Source organism: Camellia sinensis, chromosome 9 (assembly GCF_055761805.1).
Source record: "Camellia sinensis isolate YWXY chromosome 9, ASM5576180v1, whole genome shotgun sequence".
Classification (NCBI taxonomy): Eukaryota; Viridiplantae; Streptophyta; class Magnoliopsida; order Ericales; family Theaceae; genus Camellia; species Camellia sinensis.
Window position 1 is genome coordinate 148,978,161 of NC_138969.1, and position 16,369 is coordinate 148,994,529.

General features: G+C 33.9%; 3 protein-coding genes and 1 pseudogene across 3 annotated transcripts in view; all 4 read left to right on the forward strand.

The window, feature by feature from the left end:
* The window catches only part of LOC145798793 (uncharacterized), a 42,192-nt gene extending 26,546 nt beyond the window's left edge, over positions 1-15,646 (forward strand). Inside the window, exon 4 of the mRNA XM_082887796.1 lies at positions 15,594-15,646. Coding sequence (XP_082743922.1) covers positions 15,594-15,608 — 15 coding nt within the window. The 3' untranslated portion in view covers positions 15,609-15,646. The remainder of the gene's footprint in view (positions 1-15,593) is intronic.
* Positions 2,699-6,523, forward strand: LOC114272438 (beta-amyrin 28-monooxygenase-like; annotated as a pseudogene).
* LOC145798792 (uncharacterized) lies at positions 11,218-13,545 on the forward strand. Its single transcript, XM_082887795.1, has 7 exons — positions 11,218-11,401; positions 11,491-11,590; positions 11,667-12,354; positions 12,487-12,724; positions 12,822-12,851; positions 12,941-13,191; positions 13,272-13,545. The coding sequence occupies exons 4-7, from the start codon at positions 12,493-12,495 to the stop codon at positions 13,488-13,490; spliced, it is 732 nt and encodes a 243-aa protein (XP_082743921.1). The 5' UTR covers positions 11,218-11,401; positions 11,491-11,590; positions 11,667-12,354; positions 12,487-12,492; the 3' UTR covers positions 13,491-13,545.
* On the forward strand, positions 13,500-14,452 carry LOC145798994 (uncharacterized). Its single transcript, XM_082888505.1, has 4 exons — positions 13,500-13,646; positions 13,742-13,828; positions 13,924-14,265; positions 14,363-14,452. The coding sequence occupies exons 1-4, from the start codon at positions 13,500-13,502 to the stop codon at positions 14,450-14,452; spliced, it is 666 nt and encodes a 221-aa protein (XP_082744631.1).
* Positions 15,647-16,369: the final 723 nt, after the last annotated feature.

Consider the following 16,369-nt stretch of genomic DNA (forward strand, 5'->3'; position numbering starts at 1 on the left):
AACAATTTTATCAAACTACCTTAAAATTGATTTTACATTATTTCATCTGCCCCATTTATTTGCTGCCTTGTCAGAAGTCAATAGCGAATTGACATCTCCGCATCAATCATAAAACAAAAAGGTACGCTAATAAGTCTAGCCCTTCTCCAGTTTGAAAATGAAAAATGAGTGATAGTACTAATTAGTGTTACTATTAATGATGTAGTAGTGAGTCTCACCATGAATGATTTGATATTTTAACTGTAATGTTGTATTTTTTTTTTATTGAATGCCATGTCATTAATGATCTTTTTAAAATTTTAAAATTAATAATCCCTATCATTATTGTTTGAAAATACATTGGACAGTACCATTAAATCAAGGTGGGGTCGACTTTAGGGTTATTTTAATTCAATTCGTAAAAGTTATCATGTATATTGGTTTTATTTAGTTTGTTTTTAGAAAAATTTTTAAATTTTTTTTTTATAAATAAATTTTCAAGAGTAATTAAATTAAACAAATTTTTTTCAAAAAAAATCTCAAAATTTTATTTGGTTACCTACTTTTCAAAATCACACTCTCTCTCATAAACATCAAATCAATCACTTTTTTTTAAAACTTTCTCTCCAAAATAAATTTTCAAAATTATTTCTGAAAAAAGACAAATTAAACAAGTTTTCGTACTTTTTATCTCAAAAACTACTCTACAAACACAAACCAAGCATTGTAAAATGTTATATTAATTAGATATTGATAGTCATTTAATTAATTTATATTTGTTCTTTTAATTTATTTTTAAAATTATAAAAAACAACTGCAAACTGATCAAATAATTATCGATATTTGATTAACGTAATTTTTTAAAGAATGATATATTTGAAGAATTCTACACATTAAATGATTTAGATCAGTAGGAGGAGCTTGAAATCGTACTCACCACAACCCAACAATACCATCTAATTTGATTCTGGATTGAAAGAAACTGTTACCCAATAATAATACGTGCAACATTGGTTGGCCATTTGATTTCAAAATACTTATTTAAGGTTAATTTTGCTGTTGATTTTAGTGATATGATTTGCTTTTTCAAATTTGTTGCGTAAAAATAAAAAATAAAATAAAGTTCACTTTATAAACTTTTTTTTTCTACGTTTAATGATATATAAGTGATGGTTCATATCCTCTAGGCAAGCCGCAGAAGTTTGAATAGGGTTCCTCATTGAACACCAACAAAGAAGCCTAAAAAATGTGATTTATTAAGCACTGCCAATCAGAACTGAATTTCCCATTTGCAATTGTAATTGTGATAATCATTGGATGAGATTCTAAACCTGAAGATATTTTGTTGCAGTGGTGGCCATAAAGTCTTCAATTTGGCCTTGCGTTATGCCTTGGGTTTTGGAGTTAGTGTGTTTAGGGAGAAAGTGTGAAGTTACAACGGAGGTTGGGTGATTGGAGAGAGAAGGGAAATCGCAAGAAGAGCAGTGGTTTAATTAGTTTTCGTAAATAACTGATTTACGGCTTATCTTTGAATAATCTAATTTTATAAGTCATATGATTAGTTGATAATTAAAAAAAAATATGAGACAGAGTATTACTTGAAATATCCTAATTAATTATCACATCATTAGACCTAAAAAATGAGTCTAATTTTTGGGATTGAATATCAATGCTCAAAGAAAATTTATGTAAAAAATTGATCAAACATTGATGGTTATATGTTTAAATCATATTTATTTTTAAAAAATGTATGATAATTATTATTTCAATAATAACTATTCATTTTTGTAATACAAATATAATTCAAACGCATATTTATCAATATTCGATTATTATAATTTTTTTAAGAATATTCTATTTAACGAATGCTAAAAGGTGAATAGTTTGAATCATAGAGGTCGGCTCTAAAATTAGCTCACCAATTCCAAATTTCTATAAAAAAAGAAATGTTAGAGATCTAAAATAAACTATTCAATCTGTTCTAAAATATTAGTCTCTTATTCTATTTTTCATTGTCTCAAAATATTAGTCTCTTTAACATGAATTTCTTATTTTTTCATTCTTTTAAATTTATTAATTAGGACAATTGATGTTCTAAATGAAAGCTAGTTTTAAAAAATTAATCAGCTTGTTTGGTTTTGGTTTTTAGAAAACACTTTTAAGAAAATTTTATTTTTTTATTTTTCTTTTTTTTTTCAATGAATTTTTTTAATATTTTAAGTAATTTTTTTAATTATTAGACACACCTAATATAAATACATTTAAAAAGTATAATATTTGTAAAAAAATCTTTAAAAAATTCACTAAATACCAAAAATACAAAAAAAAAAACTAAAATTCAATACATTTTTTATATTTTTGTGTATTTATTAATTTTTAAAAATATTTTTTTCACAAATATCTTACTATTTAGATACATCCAAGTAAAGTACATTTAAAAAAGTAAAAAAATTGCTTAAAATTTTAAAAATATTCTCTAAATCCAAAAAAAAATGAAAAATAAAAAATTCAATTTTTAAAAAATTAAAACCAAATACAGTGAATATTTTTGAATTGTAGCAATTGCACTATTAAAAAAAATTATATTCTCTAAAAAAGGCTATTATTTTAAAACGGAAAAAATATTAAATTTTCTACGGAATATTCACTTACTTGTAGACTTATCTACCTAAAAATATTATATAAAATATTTGATAATTCAATTGGTTGCTAGCATGGTTCTATAAATATTACTCGACTTGGTTCCAAACTCATTCCACAACCCATTGAATTGTTGAGGCAACTATAGTAGATATGGAGCTCTTCTTCCTCTCCCTCCTCTGCCTCTTTCTTCTCTTTCTCTTACTCCCACTGAGCTTGCACTTCCTCTTCTACAAATCCAACTCCAAAAACCTCACTCTCCCGCCGGGCTCCACCGGGTGGCCGTTGATCGGCGAGACCTTCGAGTTCCTGGCCACCGGCTGGAGAGGTCACCCGGAAAAATTCGTATTCGACCGCATATCCAAGTACTCATCCTACGTCTTCAAGACAAATCTTCTAGGCTCCCCAACAGTCGTGTTCGCCGGTCCAACGAGAACAGGCTCGTCCAAGCATGGTGGCCTAGCTCCATCGACAAAATCTTCCCATCCTCAACCCAAACCTCTTCTAAACAAGAAGCAATCATTCTCAGAAAAATGCTCCCAAACTTCCTCAAACCCGAAGCTTTACAACAATATATTGGTGTCATGGATACCATTTCACAGCGACACTTCGATTCCGATTGGGTTGGCAGCGAAGTGGTGGTTTTCCCTCTCACCAAGCGATACACATTTTGGTTGGCTTGTCGCTTGTTTATCAACATCGATGATCAGAACCACGTCGCTAAATTCGCCGATCCTTTTGGGATTTTGGCTGCTGGAATTTTTTCCATCCCTATTGATTTGCCTGGAACACCGTTCCGGAGAGCTATCAAGGCCTCGGAGTTTATTAGGAAGGAGCTTTTGGCGATTATTAAGCAGAGAAAGGTTGATTTGGGAGATGGAAAGGCTTCGCCGACACAAGATATATTGTCACATATGCTTGTGACGAGTGATGAAAATGGAAATTTCATGAAAGAGGCTGATATTGCTGATAAAATCCTGGGTTTATTGGTTGGTGGCCACGACACTGCTAGCTCCGTCTGCGCTTCTATTGTCATGTTTCTTGCGGAGCTTCCTCATGTTTATCAACGAGTGTACGAGGATACGTATCTATGCATGCATATTTATTCTATTCTATAAGCACGTACAGTTTTGGATTCTCTCGGGCGCTTTTTTAATACCACAATTCAATGTTGGTTTATTATCACCTAGGTCAAATAGGTTATTTTAGTAATTTTTTTAAATTTTTTATAAAAAGATATATCAAAAAATAAAAAAAATGATATAATAATTTATAATAATTTTTTGATTAAAACTGAAAGTTGCCAAATGAAACCTTATTTGTGGCCTTTGAATTAGTTGCTAGATGATATTATGAAGAAAGTGTTAATCGTGTTCTAAATATCAGCCAATACTTACTAATATTTGAGATCTCTAATACTCGTTATATATTTATTGGTATATTGGTTGATACAGTCCGATATTTGGTCATATCACTAATAGCCATACGTTATCTGATACTGTTATTTAGAAAAAGAAGTAAATAAATAAGTAGACTATTTTTGAAATCATGCTTGCTAGTTAAAGTCCTCGAAATTTGAAAAAGATGTAAATAAATAAGTAGAATATTTTTGAAATCATACTTGCTAGTTAAAGTCCTTGAAATTTGAAATAAGGATAAATTTTAACATATATAGTCCAAAATGACCTTATAATCGAAAAAATCTTAATCTTTCTTGTTGTATCTCCCATAATGTTGTTTCTCTCTTCTGTGAGTTTTTACATTATTTAAGTGATTTCAAAATTTAAAATTTAATAACTTTTTATTACATCTTTAGAATCCTATTTGAAATTTCATTGACCTACGTAAAATTCACTAAATTAAAATTTCACTGACTAACCAAAATTTTACCATTGACTTGGTCATCAAAATTTTATTGACCAACCAAAATCTCAATAATTTAGACTGACTTGGTCATCGAAATTTTACTGACCAACCAAAATTTTATTGACCTATCTTAGGTTAGTAAAATTTCATCACCTTTTCTTTTTATAATTTTGTATTCATCATGCATCTTATTTCATAGATCTTAATGAAATGATTTCAAAATTACAAATTTTATATTAAAAAAAAAAAAAAAAAAACTAGATCAAAAGTTATAAAATTTTCAAACTTTAAATGAGTTAAAAAAAGTAATAGGTGGTATTTGAAGGGGTGTAATGGGGTTATTTTTCCGACTGTATGTTTTGGAGAACCTATACTACTATAGACAATTATGTTGTCATTATCTTTCTAACAAATATTATTAGGGATCTAAAAAAAAAATTTCTATTGTTTAAAGACAAATATAATTTAATTATATATCTATTAATCTCCAACAACTTAATTTTTACGTGAATAATCTACTTGAGTAGCACTTAGGATGACCATAATGGGCTCACAGTAGGCACAAGATTGGAGGTAAGTCAGGTCCAAACCGAAAAATAACTTAGCATTAACAACTTTATCTTAAAAAAAAAAAAAAAAAAAAAAAAAAAAAAAAAAAAAAAAAATAGAAAGGGTAAATTACATTGAAAAATACAGTTAAGCCCATATTATTGACAAAATTACATTTACATCTCTTGATAATTTAATTGACATTACAGTTAGACAATTTTTTATAAATGAAAAAATGGGCATTGTCATCATTTTTTTTATGAAAATATATATTTATCTTTATTTATTTCACTATCTGCATTAGTTTCAATCAATTTAGTTTTACTAAAAGAGAAATCGGTATAACTATGTCAAAGGTATGGGGGTGACCGTATTTTTTTCAAATCTCAAAGGAGACAAGTATAATTTACCCAAATAGAAAACAAAATGTTATTAAAAGAAAACTCGTCAAACCAACCCCAAATTATAAAAGCTGGAAGAAATGTTACGAATTGAGTAGTATCTGCCCAATTGAGCCACCTTAGAAAAAATTATCAATTATTTAATATAATGTTTCTTTTAATGTTTTATTAATTTTCCCTAAGAAGCCAAAGATTCGAATGATCCACAAGAAGATCAAGTAACTAAATTAACAGCAAATGATTGTATTTTGCATTGTTGTGAACAGAGCAAATGGAAATTGCGAAATCAAAAGCTCCAGGGGAATTGTTGAACTGGGATGATATTAAGAAGATGAAGTATTCATGGAATGTAGCGTGTGAAGTGATGAGACTTGCACCACCCCTCCAAGGAGCTTTTAGAGAAGCAATGACAGATTTCATGTACAATGGTTTCTCAATTCCAAAAGGCTGTAAGGTGATAACCAAAATTTCATATATAATTGTTTTATGAGATTGGAATTTCTCCGGTTTAGATCTGGATTAGAGAGGTATTGTTGGGGCCAATGGGACCCACTACGGGACTCGTTTAGATTCAAACCGTTCATTTTTTAAGACTCTTCTTCGTATACATCACATAAAAAAAATCAAGTCAATCCGATAATTATAGCATCTTTATTTTATTTGTTTGCCTCTAGTCTAGATCTGGACTAGATTATTTGTATTATGTACTTGTTTGAAATTGTAAGCTACTTAATAACTTTACCTTGTCATTTTCATTTTATTTTTCTTCTTTTATTTTGAAATCATCAGTTATATTGGAGTGCGAACTCGACAAATAAAAATTCAGAATTCTTCTTCGAGCCACACAAGTTTGACCCATCAAGGTTTGAGGGATCTGGACTCGTACCTTACACGTATGTGCCTTTTGGAGGAGGACCAAGAATGTGCCCAGGAAAAGAGTATGCTAGATTGGAAATACTAGTGTTCATGCATAATCTGGTAAAGAGGTTCAAGTGGGAGAAAGTAATTCCTAACGAGAAGATTGTTTTCAATCCCATGCCTAATCCTGAAAAGGCCTTCCGATTCGCCTTCTCCCTCACAAAGCTTAAATTGGCTCTAGATTGTTAATGAATAATGCTATATGTATCAATTAGTGTACTAATTAGTGTACAAATTGATGATGTAGTATATTTTAAAATGTTTTTTGTATTTGTAATTTGTAAAATGAGTTGGATAAATAATAATAACAATTTCTCACTCACTCGAATATGTATTTATTATAAATATCACTACAAGAAAAGGGGGTAAAAAACACGGAAGCATTAGCGACGGCAATTTTCCCGTCGCAAAAATTGGTTTTTTGCGACGGCAACTTAAACCGTCGCAAATGAGGGCTTTAGCGACGGCATTGTCCCCGTCGGTAATAAAAAATGCGCGGATAGGAAGTAAATGCATCAGTATTAGCGACGGATGTTTTTACCGTCGCCAAAAGTAATGTTTTGAGACGGCGTACGGTTGCTGTCGCGAATATTTTACATATTGCGACGGCAATTGTCCGTCGCAAATAAGTATAAGTTAAACGGCGTCGTTTTATGAATAAAGTACTTGACATTTGCGACGGTGTAAAACCTACCGTCGCAAAAAGTGAAATTTTTTTTCCCCCGCTCTTCATCTTGCCGCTCGATCAAAAAGTGTAAAACCTATATCCAAATCCCTAAATCTGTGAAACCAATTTCTTTCCCCCAAATCCCTGCGAAGCCGAACGGCGAACGGTGGTGCGGTGGTGCCGCGGTGCTGCGGCGAGGACGAACGGTGGTGCGGTATGCTCTCTCTCTCTCTCTCTGTATAGATATATACATGTATCATCTATATATATATATATGTATATAAATCTGTATCATCTATATATATATTGATAATATATACATTATGAAATCTATATATATATATATATAAATCTGTATCAATATGTATATATAAATCTGTCTCATCTTTATATATATATATATATACATTATTAAATCTGTATATATACATTATTAAATCTGTATCATCTTTATATATATATATTGATATATATATATATATATAAATATGTAAATTAATATGTATACATTATTAAATCTGTATATATACATTATTAAATCTGTATATATATATATATAAATATGTAAATTATATATAAATATATATATACATTATAATTCTAATTACATTGATATTATAAAATCTGTATATTTAAATAAATAATAATAACATTTATGGAAATATTATTGAACACGAAATGCAACCAAATTAGTAAGTTTATTATTTTGACATTTATGGAAATATTATAAATAACAATAACATTTATTATTTTGACAAATAATAAACTTTTAAAAATTCACAACCTATTTTTATATATGTAAAAAAAAAAAAATTAGTAAGTTTATTATTAAGTTTATTATAACCAAATTAAACTTAGGTTGTTTATAACCAAATTAAACTTATTAAGTTTATTATAACCAAGTTTATTAGTAAGTTTATTATTAAGTTTATTATTAAGTTTATTATAACCAAATTATTAAGTTTATTATAACCAAATTAAAAATTAGTATAACCAAATTAGTAAGTTTATTATTTTGACATTTATGGAAATATTATAAATAATAATAACATTTATTATTTTGACGAATAATAGACTTTTAAAAATTCACAACCTATTTTTATATATGTAAAAAAAAAATTAGGAAAAAAAATTGAACACGAAATGCAACCAAATTAGTCCAAGAATAGTTTGGTCAGGAGGAAGTGACTCTACTTGATTTCATTTATGAAAATTAGGAAGGTAACATGGAAAGTAGTTCTGTAGTTGTAATATTTTCTCCCTATATGTTTATTTTCATATATTTGACTTTCTATATGAAGAAGGGTGTGCATTTTCATGCTGAAAGGCCAAAGTGTAATCGGAATTGTAAATTGCAAAAATGGGCTATAAAGAGTCTATTCTTTTTATTTGTATAATAACGCTGCTTGCATTTTCGAATGTAAATGGTACTCCTATTTCATTTTGTGATCCGTCTATATTGGTTTTGAACTACCTGGTTGTTTCCTTTGAATATTGCAATTTCAACTTTTTGATAATTGACAAAATCTTTCTATGGAATAGAAATCCTAAGGTGCAACTTGTGTCTCATGTGGTGTTTGGTTATGATTTATTTATTTTTTAAGTTATGACTCAGAAAGTATGAAATTATATCATTTTTTATGTTCTCCTATTAAATCGGTAAATAACTAACTAGGATAAGACTACCTACCTATTTCAGAGAAATTGGATGGATAGGTATCATGGTACATGAATACGTAGGTATTATATTTAGAGTTACTTTGATGAGATATTTTTGTGGATGTGTACAGATGATGGATAAGAGTTGGATCGATTTTCCAAATAGGATGTCGAGCGAATACATTAATGGGATTGATGAATTCCTTGTGTTTGCCTACACCAATAGGGTTGAAGGTTCAATGATCAGTTGTCCGTGTAGGAAGTGTGAGAATCGATACTATTTTGTACGAGAGGGTGTACGGGAGCATCTGATTTTGAATGGTTTTTTTAAAAAATACAAACATTGGATTAATCATGGGGAATCTTACGTATCTCTGCATGGTAATCGAGAGAATGAAACATTAGCTAATTCAGACATTGGGGATGATATGATTGGAATGATACAAGGGGCTATGGGAAATCCACATGCCGATACAAGTGTTGAGGGTGATGAACCACAGGGGCCTGATCCCCATGCATTTGAACCCCAGCTCGGTCCAAATGCAGAGACTGCAAAGTATTTCAAACTTCTTCAAGATGCACAAAGTGAATTGTATCCGGGTTGTCAGAAGTTCACATCTTTGTCATTCATTGTTCGACTTTTACATTTGAAGGTGCTTAATCAGTGGACAGACAAGTCTATTGACATGCTGCTTGAGTTATTGAATGAGGCGTTCCCGTTGGGTGTGAAACTCCCGAACTCATATTATAAAGCTCAAAAGGTCACAACAGATTTGGGCTTCACGTATGAGACGTGGGATGCATGTCCCAACAGTTGCATATTGTTTCGAAACGAGGACGCCAATCTTGATAAATGTGTCATATGCAACAGTTGTAGATGGAAATCAAATGGTGATGGTGGTTCAAATGGTCCTAACAAAGGTGGCAAACGAATAGCTGCAAAACAGATGATGTATTTTCCTTTAAAGCCAAGGTTGCAGAGGTTGTTTATGTCATCCAAGACGGTCAAGTTAATGAGATGGCATGCAGAGGAACGAACTGATGATGGTGTCTTCAGGCATCCTGCTGACTCCCTTGCATGGAAAGATTTTGACCGTCGGAATATTGAGTTTAGTAATGATTGCCAAAGTGTAAGGCTTGGCTTAGCATCTGATGGTTTTAACCCATTCAGAACGATGAACATAGTTCATAGCACTTGGCCTGTTGTGCTCGTTCCATACAACTTGCCGCCATGGATGTGCATGAAGCAACCATTTCTAATTTTAGCCGTGCTTATTGACGGCCCAAAAGGACCTGGTGACAAGATTGATGTGTACATGCAACCGTTGATTGAGGAGTTGAAAGAACTATGGAATGAGGGTGTGTCAACATTTGATGCATCAACAAATCAAATGTTTCAAATGCATGCAGCTTTACTATGGACAATTAGTGATTTTCCTGCATACGCAAACTTGTCAGGATGGAGCACTAAAGGCGAATATGCATGTACTTGTTGCAATAAGGAAACTACATCGTGTTGGTTGAAGCATAGTAGGAAACAATCATACTTGGGTCATCGCAGATTTTTACCTACTGGCCATAAATTCCGGAAGGATAAAATATCATTTGATGGTACTCGGGAAGTCCGACTCAAACCCAAATTGTTGTCTGGAACTGAGATGTTGCTACAATTAGAATCTGAGGGTATTTTAACCCAATACAAGAGGGATGACCTTAAGGAGAGGCATAGGAGACAGGTAGAGAAGGAGAAAGCTGGACATTGCACCCACAGTTGGAAGAAAAAGAGTGTCTTTTATGAATTGCCATATTGGGAGCACAATCTAATAAGACACAACCTCGATGTGATGCATATAGAGAAGAATGTTTGTGACAATGTGTTGTGGACAATATTAGGGGTTGCAGGAAAATCGAAGGATGGCGTTAATGCTCGGCGTGATTTACAAGATATGAATATTAGAAAACCCCTACATTTGCAGTTAAGAGGGTCGAATAAAGCCTATTTACCAGCAGCACAATTCACGATGACCAAGGATGAGAAAGATTTGTTCTTGAAAGTGTTGAAGGAAGTAAGAGTTCCTGACGGCTATTCATCCAAAATATCACGTCATGTGCGCTCACATGATAGAAGTATTGGGGGTCTTAAGAGCCACGATAGTCATATTCTGATGCAACAACTTATTCCATTGGCTATTCGAAGATCGTTACCGAAGAATGTAATTGAACCCTTGATTGAATTGAGCAATTTCTTTAGACAATTGTGTTCAAAAGTGAATCGTGCGACGGATTTGCAATATATTCAAGATCGTATCGCTATAACACTTTGTCATCTAGAGAAAATATTTCCTCCGAGTTTTTTTGATATAATGGAGCACTTGCCTATACATCTAGCTGATGAAGCCTTATTGAGTGGAGCGATTCAGTTTCGATGGATGTATCCAATTGAGAGGTATCTTCTTACTTTGAAGCAATACGTGCGTAATAGAGCTCATCATGAAGGATCAATTGCTAAAGGATATCTTATGGAAGAATGCCTGAATTTTTGTGCACAATATCTCAATGATGTGGAAACCAAATCTAGTCGACCCGTGAGGAACTATAGTGGTGCTGATAATTTGGGTCATGCTATTGGTGAAAACACAAGCTTTTATCTTGATAATACTTCTTGGGTACAAGCTCATCGGTACATCTTATTCAATACAAGCGCGGTTCAACCATTCATAAAGTAGGTTAAGTCACTCACTCAATATTTTATTATGTTTTATTGAATTTTCTACAAAATTTTTTGTATTGCTAAAATTTCAATCTACACAGCGAACACCTTGAAGTACTTAAGCTCAAAATGCCTCGTGTTGACGATCATCAGCTTCGGCGTGAACATTTTGAAACTTTTCACATTTGGTTCAAGGAACATGTATGTATTTAACTCTATAGATTCTAGTTACTTAAGTCGAACTACATTTTAAATTTTACATTTTCGTGTAAAATAGGTCCAAACTTTGCGAAGGACTACTGATGTCATATTTTCTGAAGAGATTATTCTATTGGCAAATGGTCCTCATAACTTGGCAAGGAGGTTCAACGGGTATATACTGAATGGGTTTCGGTATCGAGTAAAGGCCATGGATGATCGTCGAGCCACACAAAATTGTGGTGTAGCTTTGAAGGCAGATACCATAAGTTATGCTAGTCGAAAAGACAAGAATCCTCGTGTGGGGTCTGTGTACTATTATGGACAATTGACAGATATTGTTGAGATTCGATATTCCAATGAGAAGAAACATGTGTTGTTTAAGTGTGATTGGATTGACAACATTCACGGAAAGAAAGAAGATGTCTTCAATTTCACGTTGGTGAACTTCAATCATTTGTTGTACCGAGATGATCGAATTACCAATGAACCTTTCATCTTGGCGTCCCAAGCAGAGCAAGTTTGGTATGTTGCAGACCCGTTACAACCAGACTGGCAAGTCGTGGTGAAGATGTCTCAAAGAGGTTTATTTGATATGAGTTCGACTGATCCACAAATCGAGCCATACATGAGCCAACAATTGGAAGAAAATATAATGCTTCGTGATAAAGAAGTTGGTTGGGTGAGGGAAGCCGCAGAAGGGGAAACAGTTGATGTTCAAATAGGCTGATAGTGGTGGAAACATTAGTAATTCAATTAAGGCCAAGGTTGTAGTTAATCATCAATTTCTTAATTTACTTTGTCTTTGTAATTGTATTAGTTCAATTAATGTCATATTATAGTTGACAACAAACCATTGTCTATGTTTCTAATGTCAATTAATGTTATATTGCTTGCAGATTATTATGGGAAGGAAGAGGAAGCCTGATCATCCCCGGCGTATGATGTCTGATGTGCTACATAACAGGACATCAGTAGCACCACCATCAGAGGAGGCATCACATCGGCCACTATCGGAGGGGCCTTTAGTGACACCACAGCAGCTACCATGTACTCAGCCTCCACGCCTACCATCGGTGCGTCCACCATCAGTGCCACCACAGCAGCTATCATCATCAGCTTATGAGCCATCCGCAGGTATATAAATTTGCTTTGATTTGTATGAAAATTATTTAAACATACATTTATTTATGCTCATTATATATAACTTGTTTATTCTCATTGTATTTTGCAGACCCTTCGACTTCTTCACAGCCCACCTCAGGTTTATGTGATATGATTTGTATTCACATTATTTAAATTTGCATTTGTTTATTACCATTGCATATTGTTTATTGTTATTGTATCTCACAGGTCATGTTAGTTCTTCATCAACCTCGACTAGGCGTGGTAGAGGATGTGCCAAGGGCATTAAAGAGTGGGGTACTGGTAAAAAGCTAGACATACAATTTGATGAAAATTACTGCCCAATAGGGGATAACGTGGCTAAGTTAACTACTCAACTTGGCATTATTGTGCGGAATGGTAACATTGTTCCTCTTACTTTTCTTGACTGGAACAATGTGCCTGATGATATTATTGATGCTATCTGGAAAGATGTGAAGGTAAAAGTATATTTTTGTCCACAAATTCGAATTCCAAAATTGTGTTATTATTATTTAAACTTTGAAATTGTGTTTTATAGGACAATTTGAATATATGTCCAGAGGAGTACAAGCCAATCTGCATGAAAAACTGCAACAGCATATGGAAGGATCACAAGAACAAGCTTAAGGCTAAGTATTTCAAGCCTAGAAGTTCTGATCCTAATCTGAAGGATGATGTTCCTATGCACATTGTGCCAAGCCAGTGGGAAGAACTTGTGGAGTATTGGCGTACTTCCGATGCTGAGGTATACAAATAAGTTATATTTATGATATGTAAACATACAAATCATATTTACATACTCACATTTGTCGAACCTGTTATAGAAAATCGCAACTGGAACGCTAAAAATCGGCGAGCTCACGGCATAGCTCATACCACAGGGCGTACTACTTTCTCTCAGATACAGCATGAGGTTTACATTTTATTGTTATATTTTTGTATATAAATAAACATTGTATATTTACAAATTATTTATATTCTAATTTTCATATTTCTAAAAAAATGCAGATGACCAGTAAGGGGGAGTCTACTGATAAGATGAATGTTTGGCTTATGACACGTAGAGTAGATGACCCAGAAGTTATTCAGACCTTGGTAGTTTCCAAACACCTTTGATTGTATTTAAAGTTTATTTTTTGTGTGTCAACCATCTTAATTTGGCATATACTTATATGTCTTATTCAATACAGGATGAGTTTAATCGTCAACTCTCTATGCTACCTGAGGATGGTCGGACTTTGGAGGCTAGGAATGCCATTTTCCATGAGTTGATAGGTCATGACGGACATGGATATTATCGCACATACGGGAGAATTGTGCCTCGGAGAGCGGTGTATAAAGATGGTGCTGGGCCATCACAATCAACACCCCAGCCATCGACTATTGATCAGATCACGCAGAAGGTTCGTGCAGAGCTAAGGGATGAGTTGAGGGAGGAGCTGCGAGCAGAGTTCTCTACACATTTACAGCAGATGAGAGCTGAGATGATGGCCTTAGTGTCACAGGGGGCAAGTGTGGATCCCAACAGACAGGTTCGATATAAATTAAATTGTTTGATAGTTCAATTTTCACACAAGATTATGTATAAAATTCGAATATGATTACCACATTATGTATTGACTATCATAGGTTCCTGATGCATCGAGTGGCCACCGGGCATTTAGGGAATCTGCAGAAGACGAGAATCCATATACACCACCACCAGAAGATCAGGTATAAAATGTATCTTTGCATTCTAAGCTAAAATGTATCTTTGCATAATTTAGACATTCTAAGTTAAAGAGAGACTTGTGGGAGAAAACGGGGCTCGAATCGGGTTCCCGGTTTGGGAGTTAGAGCCGGATTTCACTTTAGGCAAACTAGTTCATTAAGAAACTTGAATTCGAGGCGTTAATGCTCCAAAATCACCAAACGGCGTCGGTTGAGCACGAAACTTGGCACACGCGACCGCCTAGGCACGAGAGACCTGTGGGAGAAGACGGGGCTCGAATCGGGTTCCCGGTTTGGGAGTTAGAGCCGGATTTCACTTTAGGCAAACTAGTTCATTAAGAAACTTGAATTCGAGGCGTTAATGCTCCAAAATCACCAAACGGCGTCGGTTGAGCACGAAACTTGGCACACGCGACCGCCTAGGCACGAGAGACTTGTGGGAGAAGACGGGGCTCGAATCGGGTTCCCGGTTTGGGAGTTAGAGCCGGATTTCACTTTAGGTAAACTACTTCCTTAAGAAACTTGAATTCGAGGCGTTAACGTCCCAAAATCACCAAACGGCGTCGGTTGAGCACGAAACTTGGTACACGCGACCGCCTAGGCACGAGAGACTTGTGGGAGAAGATGGGGCTCGAATCGGGTTCCCGGTTTGGGAGTTAGAGTCGGATTTCACTTTAGGCAAACTAGTTCCTTAAGAAACTTGAATTCGAGGCGTTAATGCTCCAAAATCATCAAACGGCGTCGGTTGAGCACGAAACTTGGCACACGCGACCGCCTAGGCACGGGAGATTTCTGGGAGAGGACGGGGCTCGAATCGGGTTCCCGGTTTGGGAGTTAGAGCCGGATTTCACTTTAGGCAAACTAGTTCCTTAAGAAACTTGAATTCGAGGCGTTAATGCTCCAAAATCACCAAACAGCGTCGCTTTAGCACGAAAGTTGGCGCACGTGACCGCCTAGGCACGAGAGACTTGTGGGAGAAGACAGGGCTCGAATCGGGTTCCCGGTTTGGGAGTTAGAGCCGGATTTCGGTCTAGTCAAAATTATTTACTAAACTATCTTTCTAATTATATAGTAGTCAATTTTTTTTTCTGTAATTAAAATATTAACACCATTATATGGTTATTAATTATTTTTATCTTGTTTTTTTCAGATATTTCCTGAGTAGCAGCTTGCTTCTTGTGGAATGCGGGCGTACAAAGATTATTACCAACTTTTTTTTTGTAACCTGTCGCAAACTTGTGAATAACATCAAGACGAAAACTTTTGGTTTTGATTTTGATTTATGTTATTTAAATTTGTGAATAACATTATGTATGTAGTATGCGACATTATGTAGTGGCATAATTTTTGTTTTCATGAATTTTTATTTCTGTATTGTTATGAATGGAACAACATTATGAATTTTTATTATTTGTCAACTTTTGTTTATGTATGTATTTATATTATTATGTAATTTTTGGATTTTTTATAGTTATTTTTCATTTAATACAGGTTATTTTAATTTTTTTAATAATTTCCCAACAGGTTTTTTTTTTTTTTTTAATTTTTTGAGACGGCATAATAACCCGTGCAAAAACATTTTTGGAGGCTTTTGCGACGACAGACATACTGTCGCAAAAGCTACGAAATTTAATTTAAAATAAAACCTTTAGCGACGGCTCAGGCTGTCGTCGGCAATAGTATAAGCTACGACACTTTTAGCGACGGCCTTCTTGCCGTCTCAAAAACCTTTTTTAGCGACGGAAATACTGAGCCGTCGCAAAAAGTCAGATTTTCTTGCATTATTGGCGACAGAACATTGCCATCGCAAAAAAGACAGCCTCCCGTCGCAAAAAACAATGGCGACGGCACTTACCGTCACTAAATCCCTTTTGCAACCCCCTCTGTCGCGACCCCCTTTGCCGTCGCAAAAAGCCAACTTACCGT